Source organism: Pteropus medius, unplaced genomic scaffold, assembly GCF_902729225.1.
Source record: "Pteropus medius unplaced genomic scaffold, Ma_sr-lr_union100, whole genome shotgun sequence".
Classification (NCBI taxonomy): domain Eukaryota; kingdom Metazoa; phylum Chordata; class Mammalia; order Chiroptera; family Pteropodidae; genus Pteropus; species Pteropus medius.
The window spans coordinates 10749223-10766358 of record NW_024352787.1 but is presented as its reverse complement, the minus strand read 5'-3'; the positions used below and the strand labels follow the sequence as shown (position 1 = coordinate 10766358).

General features: G+C 33.3%; 1 protein-coding gene across 2 annotated transcripts in view; it reads left to right on the top strand.

The window, feature by feature from the left end:
• RELN (reelin) overlaps nucleotides 1-17136 on the top strand; it is a 458093-nt gene that overhangs the window by 228010 nt on the left and 212947 nt on the right. For both annotated transcript variants that reach the window (XM_039849355.1, XM_039849356.1), the window contains 2 exons: nucleotides 6033-6129; nucleotides 11254-11305. In XM_039849355.1, the coding sequence (XP_039705289.1) occupies nucleotides 6033-6129; nucleotides 11254-11305 (149 nt within the window). The remainder of the gene's footprint in view (nucleotides 1-6032; nucleotides 6130-11253; nucleotides 11306-17136) is intronic.

Genomic DNA, 17136 nt, shown 5'->3' with positions numbered 1-17136 from the left:
ATGGCTTTCAGAGAAAAGCAGGAGTAGTGGTACTAATAGCGGACAAAATAGACTTCAAAATAAAAATGGTAAAGAAAGATATGGAGGGATTCTTCATAATGATAAAGGGAATCATGCACCAAGAAGACATAACACTTATTAATATCTATGCTCCCAATCAGGGATCCACAAAATATGTAAAGCAATTACTAACAGAACTAAAGGGAGAAACAGACCAAAACACTATTTTAGTAATACCCCACTGTTGGATATGGACAGGTCATGCAAACAGAAAATCAATAAGGAAATAGCATCCTTAAATGACACATTAGACCCACTGGACATAATTGACATATACAGAGCCTTCCATCCCAAAACAACTGCTTATATATTTTCTCTAGTGCACATGGAACATTCTCAAGGATTAAACACATACTGGGACACAGAGAAAGCCTCAACAAATATAAGAGAGTTGAAATCATACCAACCATATTCTCTGATCATAATGCATTGAAACTAGACATCAACTGCAGAAAGAAATCAGGAAGAACCACAAATACATGGATTAAACAACATAACTACTGAAGAATAACTAACTGGGTCAAGGAAGAAATAAAAAGAGAGATCAAGAGACACATAGAAATGAATGATAATGATAATACAACATATCAAAACTTTTGGAACATGGCAAAAGCGGTCATAAGAGGAAAGTTTATATCATTACAGGCCTACCTCCAAAAACAAGAATGAGCCCAAATAAACAACCTAATGCTTCATCTTAAAAAACTAAGGAAGAACAAATGAAGCCTAAAGTCAGCAGAAGGAAAGAAATCGTCAAAATTAGAGCAGAAATAAATGAAAATGAAAACAAACAAACAAAAAAAGAAAAAATAAAAGCAACAAAGAGCTGGTTCCTTGAGAAGGTTAATAAAATTGACAAACCCCTGGCTAGACTCACTAAAGGAAAAAGAGAAAGGACACAAATAAACAAAATCAGGGATGAGAGAGGGGAAATTACTACGGACATCGCAGAAATACAAAGGATCATGCAACAAAACTATGAAAAAGTATATAATAACAAATTTAATAACCTAGAAGAAATGGACCAGTACGTAGAAAAATCCAGTATTCCTAAACTGAATTGAGAAGATTTGGAAAATCTAAATAGACTGATCAGCAGTATAGAAATCGAAACAATCATCAAAAACCTACCAAAAAGTAAAAGTCCAGGACCAGATGGCTTCACCAGTGAATTCTACCAAATATTCAAATATTTAATATCTATTTTCCTCAAACTCTTCCAAAAAATCGAAGAAGAGACAATATTTCCCAGCTCATTTTATGAGGCCAGTATTACTCTGATACCAAAACCTGGTAAAGATAACACAAAAAATGAAAACTAAAGACCAGTATCTCTCATGAACAGATGCAAAAATCCTAAATAAGATACTAGCGAACCGAATACAGCAACATATTAAAAAGATTATATACCATGATCCAAGTGGGCTCATCCCAGGGGCACAGGGATGGTTCAACATATGGAAATCAATTAATGTGATACACAACATAAACAAATTCAAAAATAAGAATCATATGATCATATCAATAGATGCAGAAAAAGCCTTTGACGAGATACAGCATCCATTTATGATCAAAACACTTAACAAAATCGGTTTAGAAGGAAAGTACTTTAACATAATAAAGGCCATAAATGACAAACCCTCAGCCAACATTATAATTAATGGTGAAAAACGAAAACCCTTCCCTCTAAGATCAGGAACAAGGCAAGGCTGTCCACTATTCTCACTGTTATTCAATATAACATTGGAGGTCCTAGCAAGTGCAATCAGACAAGAGAAAGATATAAAAGGCATCCAAATAGGAAACGAAGAAGTCAAACTGTCACTATTTGCGGATGACGTGATTTTCTATATAGAAAACCCTAAGGCCTCCACAAGAACAATACTGGAAACAATAAGCAAATACAGTAAAGTCTCTGTATACAAAATCAACGTTCAAAAATCCATAGCGGTCCTATACTCTAATAATGAAGCATCAGAAAAATAAGCAGAAAAAATATTTTCTTTTGCAATTGCAACAAAAAATAAAATACCTAAGAATAAATTTAACAAATCATGTGAAGGACGTATATAATGAAAACTACAAGATACTATTATATCGAAGAAGATACAAAGAAATGAAAAGATATTTCGTGTTCTTGGTTTGGAAGAATCAACATAGTTAAAATGACCATATTACCTAAAGCATTATCCAGATTTAATGCAATCCCCATCAAAATCCCATCGGCATTTTTTAAAGAAATAGAACAAAAAATATCAGATTCGTATGGAAACACAAAAGACCCCGAATTGCCAAAGCCATCCTGAGAAAAACATATGAGGCTGGAGGCATCACTCTGCCCAACTTCGAATTATACTGTAAAGCAACAGTAATCAAAGCAGCATGATATTGGCAGCAAAACAGACACACTGACCGGTGGAAGAGAATCGAGAGTCCAGAAGTAAACCCATATTTATATGGGCAAATAATTTTCGACAAAAAAAGCCAAAAACATACAGGTAGAGAAAGAAAAGACTCTTCAATAAATGGTGCTGGGAAAATTGGAAGGCCACCTGCAAAAGAATGACACTAGACTATTGTCTATCACCACACACCAAATTAACTCAAAATGGATTAAGGACCTGAATATGAGACCTGAAACTATAAAATGAATAGAAGAAATCATAGGAACTAAACTCAAGGACTTTGGACTTAAAGAGGATTTTATGGATTTGACCTCAAAGGCAAGGGAAGTAAAAGCAAAAATAAATGAATGGGACTACATCAAACTAAAAAGCTTCTGCTCAGCAAAAGAAATCATCAACAAGGTCAGGAGACAACCATCCAAATGAGAAAATATATTTGCAAGCAACACCTCCAATAAGGACCTAATATCCAAAATATACAAAGAGCTCATATGACTCAGTAACAAAAACAAAAAAACAAATGATCCAATCGAAAAATAGGCAGAAGACCGGAACAGACACTCCTCCCTAGAGGACATGCAAATGGCCAACAAATATATGAAAAGATGCTCGACATCGCTAGCTATTCGGTAAATGCAAATCAAAACCACAATGAGATACCATCTCACACCTGTTAGAATAGCTATAGTCAACAGAACAAGTAATAACAAAAATGATGGAGAGGATGCAGAGAAAAAGGAACCCTTATACAGTGCTGGTGGGACTGCAAATTGGTACAACCACTATGGAAAACAGTATGGAGGTTCCCAAAAAACTTAAGAATTGATCTACTATGTGATCCAGCAATCTCTCTACTGGGTATTTACCCCAAAGACTTGAAAACCCATATCCGAAAAGATATTTACACACTGATGTTCATAGCAGCACTATTCACAGTGGCCAGAACATGGAAACAGCCGGTGTCCTGGGATAGATGATTGGCTAAAGAAGCTGTGGTACATACATACAATAGAATGTATGTGCATACTCAGCCATAAGCAGAGATGAAATACTGCCATTTGCAACAACCTGGATAGACCTTGAGATAATCATGCTAAGCTAAATAAGCCAGACTGAAAAAATTGAAAATCATATGATACCACTTATATGTGGGATATGAACCTGAAAGCAAGAAATGAACAGGAGAAACAGAGACTCATGGACATGGACAATGGACTAGTGGTTACTAGAGGGTAGGGGGTAGGGGAGGAGGGAAGAGGTAGACAGGGTAAAGAGGTTCAAATATATGGTAGCTGAAGGAAACTGGACTTGGGTGGTAATCACACAATAGAATATATAGATGTCAAATTATAATGTACACCCGAAAATTATATAATTGTATTAACCAATGTTACACCCAATAAACTTTTTTAAAAAAAGCAAAACTATAGGAGAAGAGGGCCTAAAATACATATATTTTATACAGGTATTATTTTTCTGATATACAGTTGATTTTAAAACTGCTAATTAATATTTATAGATAGACTCATTGCTATGGGAATTCCAACATCAGGCCTTGGAATTCACATCAGCAATGACGCTTTTAGTTTAGAGTTGCTAAAGGAAAATGGCAGATAGCCATTGTAAGGGTTGAACAGTCTTCTAAGTTTTTTCTGTTAAAGTTAGTGTTTCTCTCAATCCATTTCATGATGACTTGGAGGCCACATAATCCCCATCTATCACTAAGTAAGAATCCCATTATAATTTTTGGTGTTCCTTCTGTGTACTTTTATTACAATCACGCTGCTGGGGAAAAAAATAATGTATAGTTTAAAGAATAGAAAAACAGTAGTAAGAAGTTCATGTAATAAGTTCTCTATGGGGGAAAAAACCTAATATACCAGTTCTGGATGAAAACGATGGAAATCCATAATAATAATGGTTCACACACTGACACCTACATTGTGCTTGCTGTGCCAGGCACTATTCTAAATGCCTTAGACCTCAAGCCTTAATAATAGTTCTATGTATGGAGTTCTCTTATAGTCATTCATTCATTCAACAAATATTTATGGAATTCAACGTGCAAGGAATAAAATGGTGCACGAGGAACATGTTTGGTGCCCTTTTGGAGCTAATACTCTATGTCTTCTAATGTCAGGGACATGTATTAGAATCTTGCCTCACAGTACTCAAGAGAAGATTTAAATCTCCTACTGACATTTGTGATGCTAGCATTTTAAATTACATACCAGAAGCTATTCTCTGTTTATTCTAAAACAAACAAACAAGGGTTCTTGACATTATTATTGCCTGGTGTGGGAACACAGCTCAAAAGTTTAGAATAATCATTTATTTCAAGCAATATATATATAGGAAATACATTTATTTGCCAAGTTTTTACTTACTGTGCTTCTACCTCTAGGCTTTATGAGTTACCTGGTGTTTTTTCATACTTTTGTCTTCCTACTTGCTTCGGGGTTCTTACTTCCTCTTTCTCTGAAATTAGAAAACAGCTGAAAGAGCGTAATACAATGATTTCCAAAACAAAGGGCATAGTGCCCTTTCCACAGTGTTTGGCGCCTGGAATGTGAAAGTCTTTGAAAATGTCCTTTCTTCATGAAATACAGCTCTCGTGTGGTTTGAGGTTCAGACAGAGGAAACATAGATCTGCCTTTCTACATGTTAAGTATGTAACGATTGTAGGTTGAAATGTCACAATGCAGAGCATTGTAACTGTTACTGCAAACGTGCAGAGTCAAATCCAGAATATTTAAAACCTCAATTTCTACTAAAAATATGAATACATTGATTTTTGAGATCCTGTCTTAAGGATTGATTAACCATTTCATTTTACAGTAATAAACAAAGTAGCTAATTAAATTACTTGTAAGGTAAATGTATTAACTCAGTATCCAAACTTTGCTTGAATTAGAATTTGTATATATTTCATATTAACATGTGGATAAAATATAATCTGATTTCATTATTTTTAACATGGTATATTTTGTAATGCATGCAAATTTGAGAACAGGAATTTTAAACATACTAATTATAACAAAGAAAAAGATTTAAAATTTGTAAAACATCTTTTGATTTCAGAGATACGAGTTTTTCGTTCATTATATAAGTGTATATTACTTTGCTTATATTTAGTATTTGCAAACATCCTTGTATTGGACATGGTATATATTATATATAATTATCTATAATAATACCATCTGCCATTGTCAAGTACCTACTATGAGATTGGTTCTGCGCTCTGTGTTTTATATATACTCTCTCATTTAATCCTTAAAATAACTATGTGAGATTTAGGTCAGTATTATTATCCTCATTTTATGGATAAGAAAACAAACTGAAACATTAAGTAACTTACCCAACACTACGAGTAACTGAAAGAATTGGAATTTAAGTTTTTCTAGTTTCATGGTTCCTCAACATGTCACAATACAAAATACCATTACTTTCCTCAAAATGTTGATTTGAACTGAATAACATTTACTGTTACATCTTTCCTTACCTGAGCAATAAGCCACTTTGTGCTACTTCGCTCTTAGACTGAGGGTGTGTTCTGTGTTCCTACAGGGTTGAATGTAGCAACTGTGAGACTGGAGAACAGTGTGGTGCAATTATGCATGGCAATGCTGTCACCTTCTGTGAGCCATATGGTCCAAGGGAATTGGTAAGTAGATGCTATTTATGTGCATTATTCCAAATACATTGTCTTTACTGATCTTTGCTCTTATGCTCTTCTGGTTCAGATGAAATTTATAATATTGTTTATATTATGAATTCTATTACAAAATATCTAAAAATTGGGAGCAATGATTTTATGGTTTATTTTCAACTGTAAAAATAAAGGACTCAATAAAGTTGGAGACATCAATGGATCTCATTAAACATGGTATATCATGATTTTGAATATAGGTATGATATGTATGATGTATGACATGTGATACATATGTCTATATATATTTAAATATGACTTTATAATTTCTCATATAAAGCTTTACATCTCAACCTCTTATTTTCTCCTTGCAAGCCAGAAATGTTAGATGGGCAGTTTTGTCACATTATTTTCAAACTTGCTTCCTAACCGCAAAGGAACTTTAATGATTTAAATTTTAAAAAAGAAAAAAACTGAAAGAGCACACTGAATATAAACAAGTTTTTAAAATTTTTGGTTTATGCCAAATTGTTCAGGAGCGATTTACTTTCCTTTAATTTAGACTGATTAGAATTTGCTTGCCAAAGATAAATTCTTGGATTAGGTGTAAAACGAAATCTGAGCATTCTAAATTGAAAGCAGTGAGATCACTAGCCATCAGCGTGTGGCTAATGAGCCTTTTGTTGTTACTTGGTACTTTTTTCTGACGTGAAGACTACATTTATTTCATAGTCTTAAAAATGGATATAAAAGCAATTGTCGTATTATCCCGGCTCGATTTCTGTGAACCTGATACTCTTATAACATCCCTGATGCTTTGCTCTTCTGCTTTTTGCCTTGAGCTTCAGTGCTTCTCATTTTCTCTCCTACGTCTTCCTTATCATGGAGCTTGTAGTAACAGGTTATATTTTTCACTCCATGTCACACTTTATGTTTCAAATTCATTAACTTTAAAAGTGGTCAGAAGACTGGCTGCCACAATAAGAAGGGGAAAAAAACCTAGCTAGGCAATTAAAGATTTAGTTGTCAAAATGTGAAAGTCAATTAATTTTTATAACATAGTTCTTATTTTATGCTACTTGAATACCCCTTTCATGGCACTGGATACATTTAATTTATTAAAGGAATGAGCTTCAGAACATTGATAAATTGAAGAGTTTTTAGTTGAAATTAGAATACAAACAGAATTAATTGGATGCAAATTAAAATAATAGGTGCTCATAATTCAAGTTTCACAAGGTGTTACAATATTCCTGCAGACAAATGTGACTCTGGTAGTAAAGTTCTTCTTGAAAAAATAGATTTGCTAGTACATTTTAAATAATGTACCATGACTGAATTAATTATCTATAAACCTTAAAACAAAATTAAATTTTTACCATAGTTAATTAAGCTTAGATAAATGTCTATTTTAAAATGGTCTCGCTTTCATATTTCTGGACATTCATGGCAAATTCTTATTTGTTTCTACTGATCAATAGGAAATAAACATATCTACAAATACGATGCCAGAATCATATTTCTATAACATAAAAACAAGTATCTAGTTAATTTGATTCCATATATATTCAATCCTTATTGTTTCACTATGTCCTAGTTTATTTAGCATTAGAGTTTATACCCCCAATGGGCTAGTTTTGAGTTGTATAACTAATGTGAGATTAGCCTTTCAACTAAAAAGAAAAATATTCAAAATAATCATCTCCTTTTGAGAAAGAAAAAAGCATATGCAGATTTATATTCCCATCATAAGTATTTCTCTAAGATAAATTCTGCTGTAGACTCAAAGGTAGTAGAATGAAGTTACATTAACAAAGAGGGATGACAGTCACATTTTACACAGCTTTTAATTTACAATAACTTTTATATTGTATTTGTGTCCCAGGAGCAAAATATATTTTACCCAAGTTGTATTTACAGAAGACAGATAATCAGATGACAAGTGAGAAATTCAGTTGTCATTTAACATGCTATTATGTTTACCAAACTTTAAATATTTGCATGGTACTTCAAAACTGAATCCAATCTAAACTGTTGTGCATGAGAACTGATGAAAGTTATCAACCCCAAAACACTTTTAAAAATATGTCTTCTTATTTTTCATAAATCCAGTTCATACTGAAGTTGTGAAATAAGGAACCATGGGCAAAGAACCTTACTAGGCTAATGCCTTATCTTTTAAAAGGAAAAAAAGAGGATCTCCATTTTTTGAATTTAGTCAAAAGGTCATTTAATTTCAGTAAAAGCCAAACTTAGTGAGAGACGGCATCTGCTGTCACATGGGCATATCACCCATTTATGTTTCCACTGCTACTGGGCTATGCAGCCCTCACATGTTTCATTGAACTCAGTGAAGTCTCCGTATTTCAGGTAATGGCAATTACTTTATTCATTTTGCTAGTCTGAATTGAAGCTAATGAGCAATGGGCATTTACCCATTCCTTTAAGAGAAAATGTGCTCTCTCAAAGCTTAAAACAAATTATGTTACCCTCTGTTTTTAAAAAAGAAATTATTTATTGAATTATTCTCACATATTTGGAAATACATTTTAATTATAAGGCTGGTTGGGCTAAAACAGGATCAAACCCAATAAAAATTTGTAGGAAAGAGGTATAGAATGAACAGACTCAACCTGCAGTGAATTGTTCAGACTCATTTAGTGATCATTCTGATTTTCTATAGTTTGTAGTTTATTTGATAATTTAAGAGCACTGACATTTTATAGGAAAAAAAGTTCTCTGTCAGACATTCATAGTTGCTATATTATTTGACAAAAGCCCTTTAAGAGACCCTTTAGTTCTCAGAATGTCAGATATAAAGACTTAATAACATTGCAGACTAAAATTATATATTTGAACTCAACAATAATAAATAATTTATAATACCCAAAGGAAAGTATAGGTGAATAAATTTTACAGGCAGTGCTTCTTGTTATTTCTTTTTCTTCATCTTTTCTGTTTTTTCTTATAGTTGACAATTTTACTATTAAACTAAATGAGTAAAGGTAAAGAAATGAAAGTCAACCATTTTACCAGTCCTTAGCTTTCCTGGTGAAGAAAAAAAAAATGTAGAATCAATGACTAATCAAAGTCTAGGGTCACCCTCAGTTAGCACATGTAATTTGAAATTTGGCAGTATTTCAAGTAACCTGCTGTTTGCTAGCAGAGGTCACAGCTGTGGAACTCAATCACACAGGTGACACAAGCATCATTTATTACACCACCAGGACAAATGTCTAAGACTCTCTAGTATATTTAGTGTACTAGCAATAGCAGTAACCATGATGCTTTTAACATATATAATACCATTGTTTCAAAGAACTTATATTCAGGAGTATTTCATAATTCACCCAAGAATCGACCAGTTCCATAAAATCAGAGGGAGGAATTTTTCATTATGTGAAAAAATTTTAAATTTCCATGTGCCTCTTTGGACTTTAACATCAAATTATCCAAGTGTAAACCCATAAGGACGAATAGTTGAACATACTCCAAAAGCTGTGGAAAAAAGATTCTTTTAAAGGAATCTTGAAAAGGAGCTATTACCGTAGTTGAAGATAGTTCTGTTGGTGCATTTTACTCTAATGACTCTGGTAAGGGGAAGGGGCAGGAAACAGAGTTCTGGGCCAGTTTTCTTTTAGCAGACAGTCTGTGATAATGAGGGATTTAAATTAAATAGAGACTGTCCTCTGACACCCTGGCACCAGTGATTTTTGCTATGGTTAAAATCAATTAGGAAACTTAATCCAAAATTTTTTAAAATATAAAAATAAAAAATAAACAAAAATAAAATTACCTAGCAAAGGAAAGAAAAAAAATTCAATTAGGAGCCAATACCTATACTGATATCTGGACAATTTGTAAAATGCCTCTCTTGCCCTCTCCTCTATTACTTTTCCTGCTTTATGAATTTTAAATCCTCATATTTAAAGCAAATGCTTAGTCATCTTTTTAAGACGTGTTGTAGAAGCAGGAAGCACACATTCTATCTTTTGATATTCATATCTCAGTTGCATCTGGCAGAACAAGAGTCTTGCTTGCTCATTTGTCCACTAGTTCCCACGGTGATTCATGCGCTGGGTATCTCTTGACCCTTCTGCAGTTGTGGACTTCATCGCATGTGTGCTAACGAAGTGCAAAGATAAAGCTAAGAATGTTATCATGGCATTTAAGAAATGAAAGTAAAACAGCTTCCTGATTCTGCCACGGTGAAAAACAGTTATACATGTTTTACAGTTATACACTTTCTATTTTATAGGGTACAGTCACGGGACGCATCCCATACTTTAGTGTACAGGGTCAGGAACCCAACAAGAGAGTCGCTGAAAATGAGAACCTTAATTCTCATTTTATTTAAGCTGGTACAGGTCAAAGTCACTGTTCCAAAGAATAAATAAGTAAATATTTTTTAAATTTAAATTTATTTAAAATTAGATAAGGTATCATTCTTCTTTCAGAAAGAGATTGTTTAAGCATGCTTCTTCATGAAACTAAGAGAAAGTAATAAAAATGTGTTGAAAGAATACTACTCGGTCCATAATTCGATTACTTTTTTGGGGGGGGGAGGGTAACAGTTTTATTGAGAAATAATTCACATATTCTACAATTTTAAAATATACAATTCAGGGTTTTTAGTTTATTGACAAAATTATGCAGCCATTAATTACCACAGTCAATTTTAGAACATTTCATCATCCCCCAAAGAAATACTGCACCCTTTAGCTGTTGTAATTTTATTTACTTTTCAAAATATTCTTACTCTCCTCATTTGCTCCAAATTTGCCTACCAATTTTTGTTTGGTAGTTTTTTTAATGACATTTGATTTGGGCTCCAGATCTAAGATGTAGGATGTAGGATGGTGGGAAGGTGTAGATTACCCAAAAAGCAGTTTCAACAAAGCCCTGAGAAATGCAGTATCAGCGCCTCAGTCAAGGTCTTGCAGCTTTGTTCCCAAAAGAGAGACAAAATATATCTCTGTCCAGACAGATTAATAAAAATAAGCTAACTGCAGGATAAATACAGCCTCTGTTTATGGCTCCTTTCTTTCTGCTTTTCACTCCCCCTCCTCCTGACATCTTTCACCTCTTTCTCCTTTTCTCTTTTTATCTCGTCTTATTTTGGTATATTCTTTTTTCTAGATTACCACCGGCCTTAATACAACAACAGCCTCTGTCCTCCAATTTTCTATTGGTAAGTGTTTTTAGCAATTATAGCAATTTAACCTGGAAATGTTTGTTTTAATCATAGTGTACAATCAGAATTATAGTGCCAAATGCTTTCAAATTTAGAGAAGACTAAGTCTCAATGTTGCCCTAAATAATTTAAAACATTTTTAAAGTGAAATAAAAAATATTTAAATGCTACATTCTATTCTTACTTCTCTCTTGCAGCAGTGGTATTTGCTGTTGATACAGATAATAAATGATACAGATAATAAATGATACAGATAATACAAAACTCTTAAAGTAATTTACATATGGATTTTGAATGTATTGGATTATTCTGTTACCTCAGAATTACCTCATTGGTTATGTTTTATTCAGATTATGATTGAATGTTGTTAAATTTCCCACACTCTTACTGATTGGTAATGAAAGAGATAATTATTGGTGGCTGAGAGAAAACAATTAGGACTTCGTGTTTGACATAAATAATTATGTTTAATCAGATATGGACAATTAAAAAGTGACTGTATTGGGCAATACTTCTTTTAAGTGCTTTTGCGTTAAAGCTAAAAATTCCTACCTAAAGCATTTAATAAAATAATGTACCTTCTGATCAAGTGTTTATAGTTTTGCTATTATATTACTTTCCACTCTAATTTTCAAAGGTATATATTAATAAATAACATGCATAAGTTTCCAGAGGAAATATTCTAGGTAAAGAAAGATACTGCGTTCCACATGGGGGCTATAGCTTTATTGGTCTTGGTCGCATAACGTGGAAACCTCTTCCTGGCCTCTCCCCGTGACATGAGGATTGCTGGTAGTGGTGCCCTTGAGACAGCATCCTCCACTTTCCACTGTCTTCAGCCTCGTCTTTGGAGATCTACCGTTAGTGAAAGGACTGTTTCCCCAAAGGTCTTCTAGTCCTAATTACAGATCAGTGTTCTCACAGCCAGGGCCCCTACGGTTGATTGTATCTAAGAGCAATTTTCTTCAAGTCATGTGTTGTCACTTTTTTGTCAGTGTGCCTCGTTTTAACTTCTGTATATGTTGTGTGAAACTTGCCTGATTACAATTTGAGTTATTTTCTTCTCACATTGATAGCATTACCTACAATTTACAGATTATTCAGAAGTCCATATGTGGTCATGAGAAAAGCGTTAGCAAAAACAAAGTAATGACTTTGTTTATGAGAGCGTTGCTTTGGTCTGTCGTTAACAAGTATTTCCTAAGTTTCTATAGTGAGCATGTAATACTTGATGATCACAAAAAATAAAATTCACTTTTTAAAAGTTGTGCTGCTACAAAAACAAATTTTAAAACTGTAGCATGATAGGCAAATAACTTAGAGGTTCTTAACTAGAACAAATGTGTTTAAATTTATTGCACTGTTAATATAAAAAATAAGTTGAGTAATGTTTCCTATTTATCTGTATTCTAAGTATTTATTCTCCCTTTTTATTACAGCAATGAATATTAATTTCAGGTATTATCTTTTAGCAATTGAAGAACACAAGAGAATCCACTTTAAAATATAGGCCTCACAATTCTACTAGTATTATAATTTTATTCAAAGTAGGAGAGATTCAGCACCAATTAAATTATCCTTCCTTAAAGGAAAAACAAATGTCTATTTCTGTAAATAGAAAAGAATCCACTGTAGAGCTGGCATTGATTCTTTATTTCCTCATTTTTCAATAACATGAACAATAGAGATGATGAAAAAGAGCCAAGAAAGAGAGTTATTCAGAGAATGGAGGGTTCAGTAACTGGGACCCAAACTCAGGACAAGCACCACGCCCAAGGTCTTGGGACTAGACCCAAACATGTGACTTAGCAAGAGCCCCCAATTTCTGCATGGAGGGCTGCAGCCTACCAGGCCAGAGAGTTTCTCATGCTATTTAAAGCATTGATTTGATTTTAGGTTAGAAGTCTGGAAGAGAAACAGAAACAGGAAGGAGAGAAAGAGGGGTAGGGGAAGGAAGGGGAGAAGGACGGATGGGTCAAGTTTCTAACTACAAATACGCTTAAAAATCTTTTTTGAGTAGCAGTTTTAGAATCAAAAGTGAAATTTTAAAATGTCATTATTTAGGAATGCAGCAGAAAATATTTAGTAAAAGAAATTATAATTCGTTGCTTAGGGACTTCATTGGGAAATTCGTTTACTTCATTTTTTCTTAGTTTGCTATAAATTTAATGTTGTTCAAAAGCATGTTTTAATGCCTTTGTCGTGTTTTCTTCTGTGATGATTAGCATATTTCATTATTCTTTTCTCATACTCTTCTCCATTTTATTTTAAATTACTTTTTAATTTTTATTTTTTAGTTAGAGTTGACAATCAGTATTATTTTATGTTAGTTTTAGGTATGTAGCATAGTGGTTAGACATTTATATAATATACAATTATATAAATTAGTCTAGTACCCACCCGGCACTATACATAGTTATTACAATACTACTGACCATATTCCCTATGCTATACTTCACATCCCCATGACTGTTTTGCAACTAACAATTTTTACTTCTTAATCCCTTCATCTTTTTCACCCAGTCCCCTAACCCTCCCTTCCATCTGGCAATCTGTATCTATGAATCTGTTTTCATTTTCTTTGTTCATTTATTTTGTTCTTTACATTTTACATAAAAGTGAAATGATATGGTATTTGTCTTTCTCTGACTTATTTCACTTAGCATAATACCCTCTAGGTCCATCCATGTTGTTGTAAATAGTAAGATTTCACTTTTTATGGCTGAATAATATTCCACTGTATATATGTACCACATCTTTTTTATCCAGTCATCTATTGATGGGCACTTAGATTGCTTCCGTATCTTAGTTCTTGTAAATAGCTGCAGTGAACCTGAGGTGCACATAACTTTTTCAATTCATGTTTTGGTTTTCTTCAGATAAATACCAAGAAGTGGGATTGTTGGATCATAAGGTAGTTCTATTTTTAATTTTTTGAGAAGCCTCCAAACTGTTTACCATAGTGGTTGCATCAGTTTATAATCCCACCAACAATGCACAAGGGTTCCCTTTTCTTTGCATCCTCGCCAACACTTTTTTAAAAATTTATTTATCGATGATGGCCATTTTGATGCTTATTGCATTTTGTGAATAAAAATTCTTGGCAGCTAAATGGATTAGGGTGGCTAAGAAACAATATAGAAGCAAACCATTAGTATGTAGTGTATGGTATTATATGGTAAATACAGTGTAGTGGACAGAACTTTCCAGCAATGGTTTTGTGTATCTCATTATAAATAACATTAGAATATTAGAGTAATATTATTGTGTTTATATGGATGGTGTGAAGACTAGACTGGGGCACATACACAAATTTTAGAGATGTCATAGCCATGTGTATTCACCTTTAGCTTTACAAGCCCTATAGTAACCAAATACCAAAATAGCAACCACAGTCAAGTAGACATTGCATTTATATTCAGTTGAGAGTGTTATTAAAAGCAGTGTACATGGACAGTTCAACATTTTATATTTCTTTGTGTATTGTGAAATTCTCCAAATCTAAGCTAATAATGTGGTTAAATATGGTCAGTCAGATTTAGTCTCATTTCTTAGGAAGTACTTTAGGATGTTCAATGTTTATTGTATGGTATGATAATTCAGGTGTAATATAGGAATTTTCCAGGGGATTCTATCATTATTTAGTTTCAATAGTGAATATGTTTATAATTATGCACATATAACCACAGTTGAATAAACTATTTCCTTGATATTTTTATATTGTTTAATTATATGACAGGCACTCAGCTACCTCAGAGATATGTATACAGAAATTTCTTGAATTACTAAGAAGTATTTCAAATAAACTCTGTCATCTCAATGCAGCAATGCTCTTCCAATTCTTCTAATATGTATGTGTGTGTGTATATATATACATGTATACATGTATTTATATACGTATATATACGTATGTGTGTATATACATACGTATATATACGTATATAAATACGCATATATATATACACACATACATATATACACACATACGTATATATACGTATATAAATACGCATATATATATACACACATACATATATACGTATATAAATATACAGTTTTAAAGTTAAAGCATCTTGAAAGCATAGTTCTGCAAACTGAAATTTATCACGTTATCAAAATCTGAATCATCCGAATCATCTTGAAAAGTGTCCTAAAATATTCTTAAAAGAACTTTTTATTTTTCCATTCCAACGAAAAATCTCATCTCTATTTCTGCACTGAGGCATTGATCTGCTGCAATCCCCACTTGATTCATTAGATTCAACTTGTGGAATTTATGATCACAGCCTTAGGGGCATTTACCCATTTCCTTTAGATTTCCTCTGGGATAGGAAGAAAAATTGAGATGATGCCCTTGCAAATCATTATCTTACAGATGCCTCCAAACTCTGTCTTCCAGTCAGGGTCCTGTGTCCAGGGGAAGTGCTGATAGTGCTTTGTATTTGTCATTCACTTAACAAGAATTCACTGAGTATTTGCTGTATGTCCAGCATTGTCTTGAGCTAACCTTAACTATGAAAACACAAAAAACTGAGAAAACAAAACATTTTTACAGTGCTTAGTGGTATGATGGGAGGCTCTGGATGCATATGTAGCATGAAACCTCTAGAGAATGGCTAGATTGTTTTAAGCAGAGATGGGCATGTGTACAGGTCTCTGTGGTGGCAGAGCCTAACTAGCTCTTGCGGGTACAGCAATTCAGGGAGGCCTTTAAGAAAGAGAAGAATCCCTGAAGAATCCCAGCCAACAAGGTGAGTCACTGGAAAGAACAAAGGTTTTCCAGGTGAAGATGCAGACTTAGAGGATGGGCATGTGAGTGCCCTCCTAGAGCAGGACTGCCCACAGTAGCTATGAGCAATGTCAGATAAAATTGAGTTTGTCTGAAGAGTTAATCTACATTGGCTGGGGTTTTTTTAAAAAAAAATCTTATTTAAGAGGCAATAGAGGTCAGCAAAATGGCCTCTTTCTCTCTTGAGCTATAAAGTAATATATGCTTGTTCACTATAGCCCAGCTCTTTCTTCAGATTAATACAATTCATCAGCAAAATGAAGATTAAAGATAAAGCATTTAAAAACATATGCCATGAAGAGCAATTTGGCTTGACTGATGAGTAACTATTGCAGAGATATTTGTAATAGCATGTAACCAAGTGTTAAACTGGTATGATGCAGGCATTTCATGCCAAGAGAGGATTTGGGGGAGGTGATCTGAGGACTCAATCAGTGGAAAAGATGACCTAGAAGGAAATGGAGTATCACCAATAAACTATGCTTTCAGTGAAGCCAGTAACAAAAATATATATCCATATGTTTATTAGTTTGTTATTATTGAACTGGCTAGAATCTATTATTTGTCCATAATTTATAGAATTAGTACCTTTTTTCTTTGGTTTTACTTATGAGTATCATAAAGATTTGGGGTTTTGTGTGTGTTTCTTTTTTACTGCTTTGTTCGTTTTTAATCATCTTAAAACTGAGAGCTCATTAAATCATTAATGTTTTATCTTTACAGATTAAGATATGAAAACAATCTTAAGCCTGAGTTCTCTTATGTACTGTATATGCTCTGAGATAAATGAGAGCTGTTCATTTTGTATGAGTGTATTTTGAAAAATAAAAATTAGAAAATTACAAAAGTTGGAGGTACTCTTATTGCTGAATGGAAAGACTGCTTTGTGAAAAAAGATATCTGGCATTATTTTTCCTCAAATAGATATAATGATGAAAATGCAACTTGTAAGCTGTATTATATTGCCTTCAAAAAGAAAGCAGGTTTTTCCTTCAAGCCTAATTTATAAACTTCTTAATTACTTAGAACTTGATTCAGT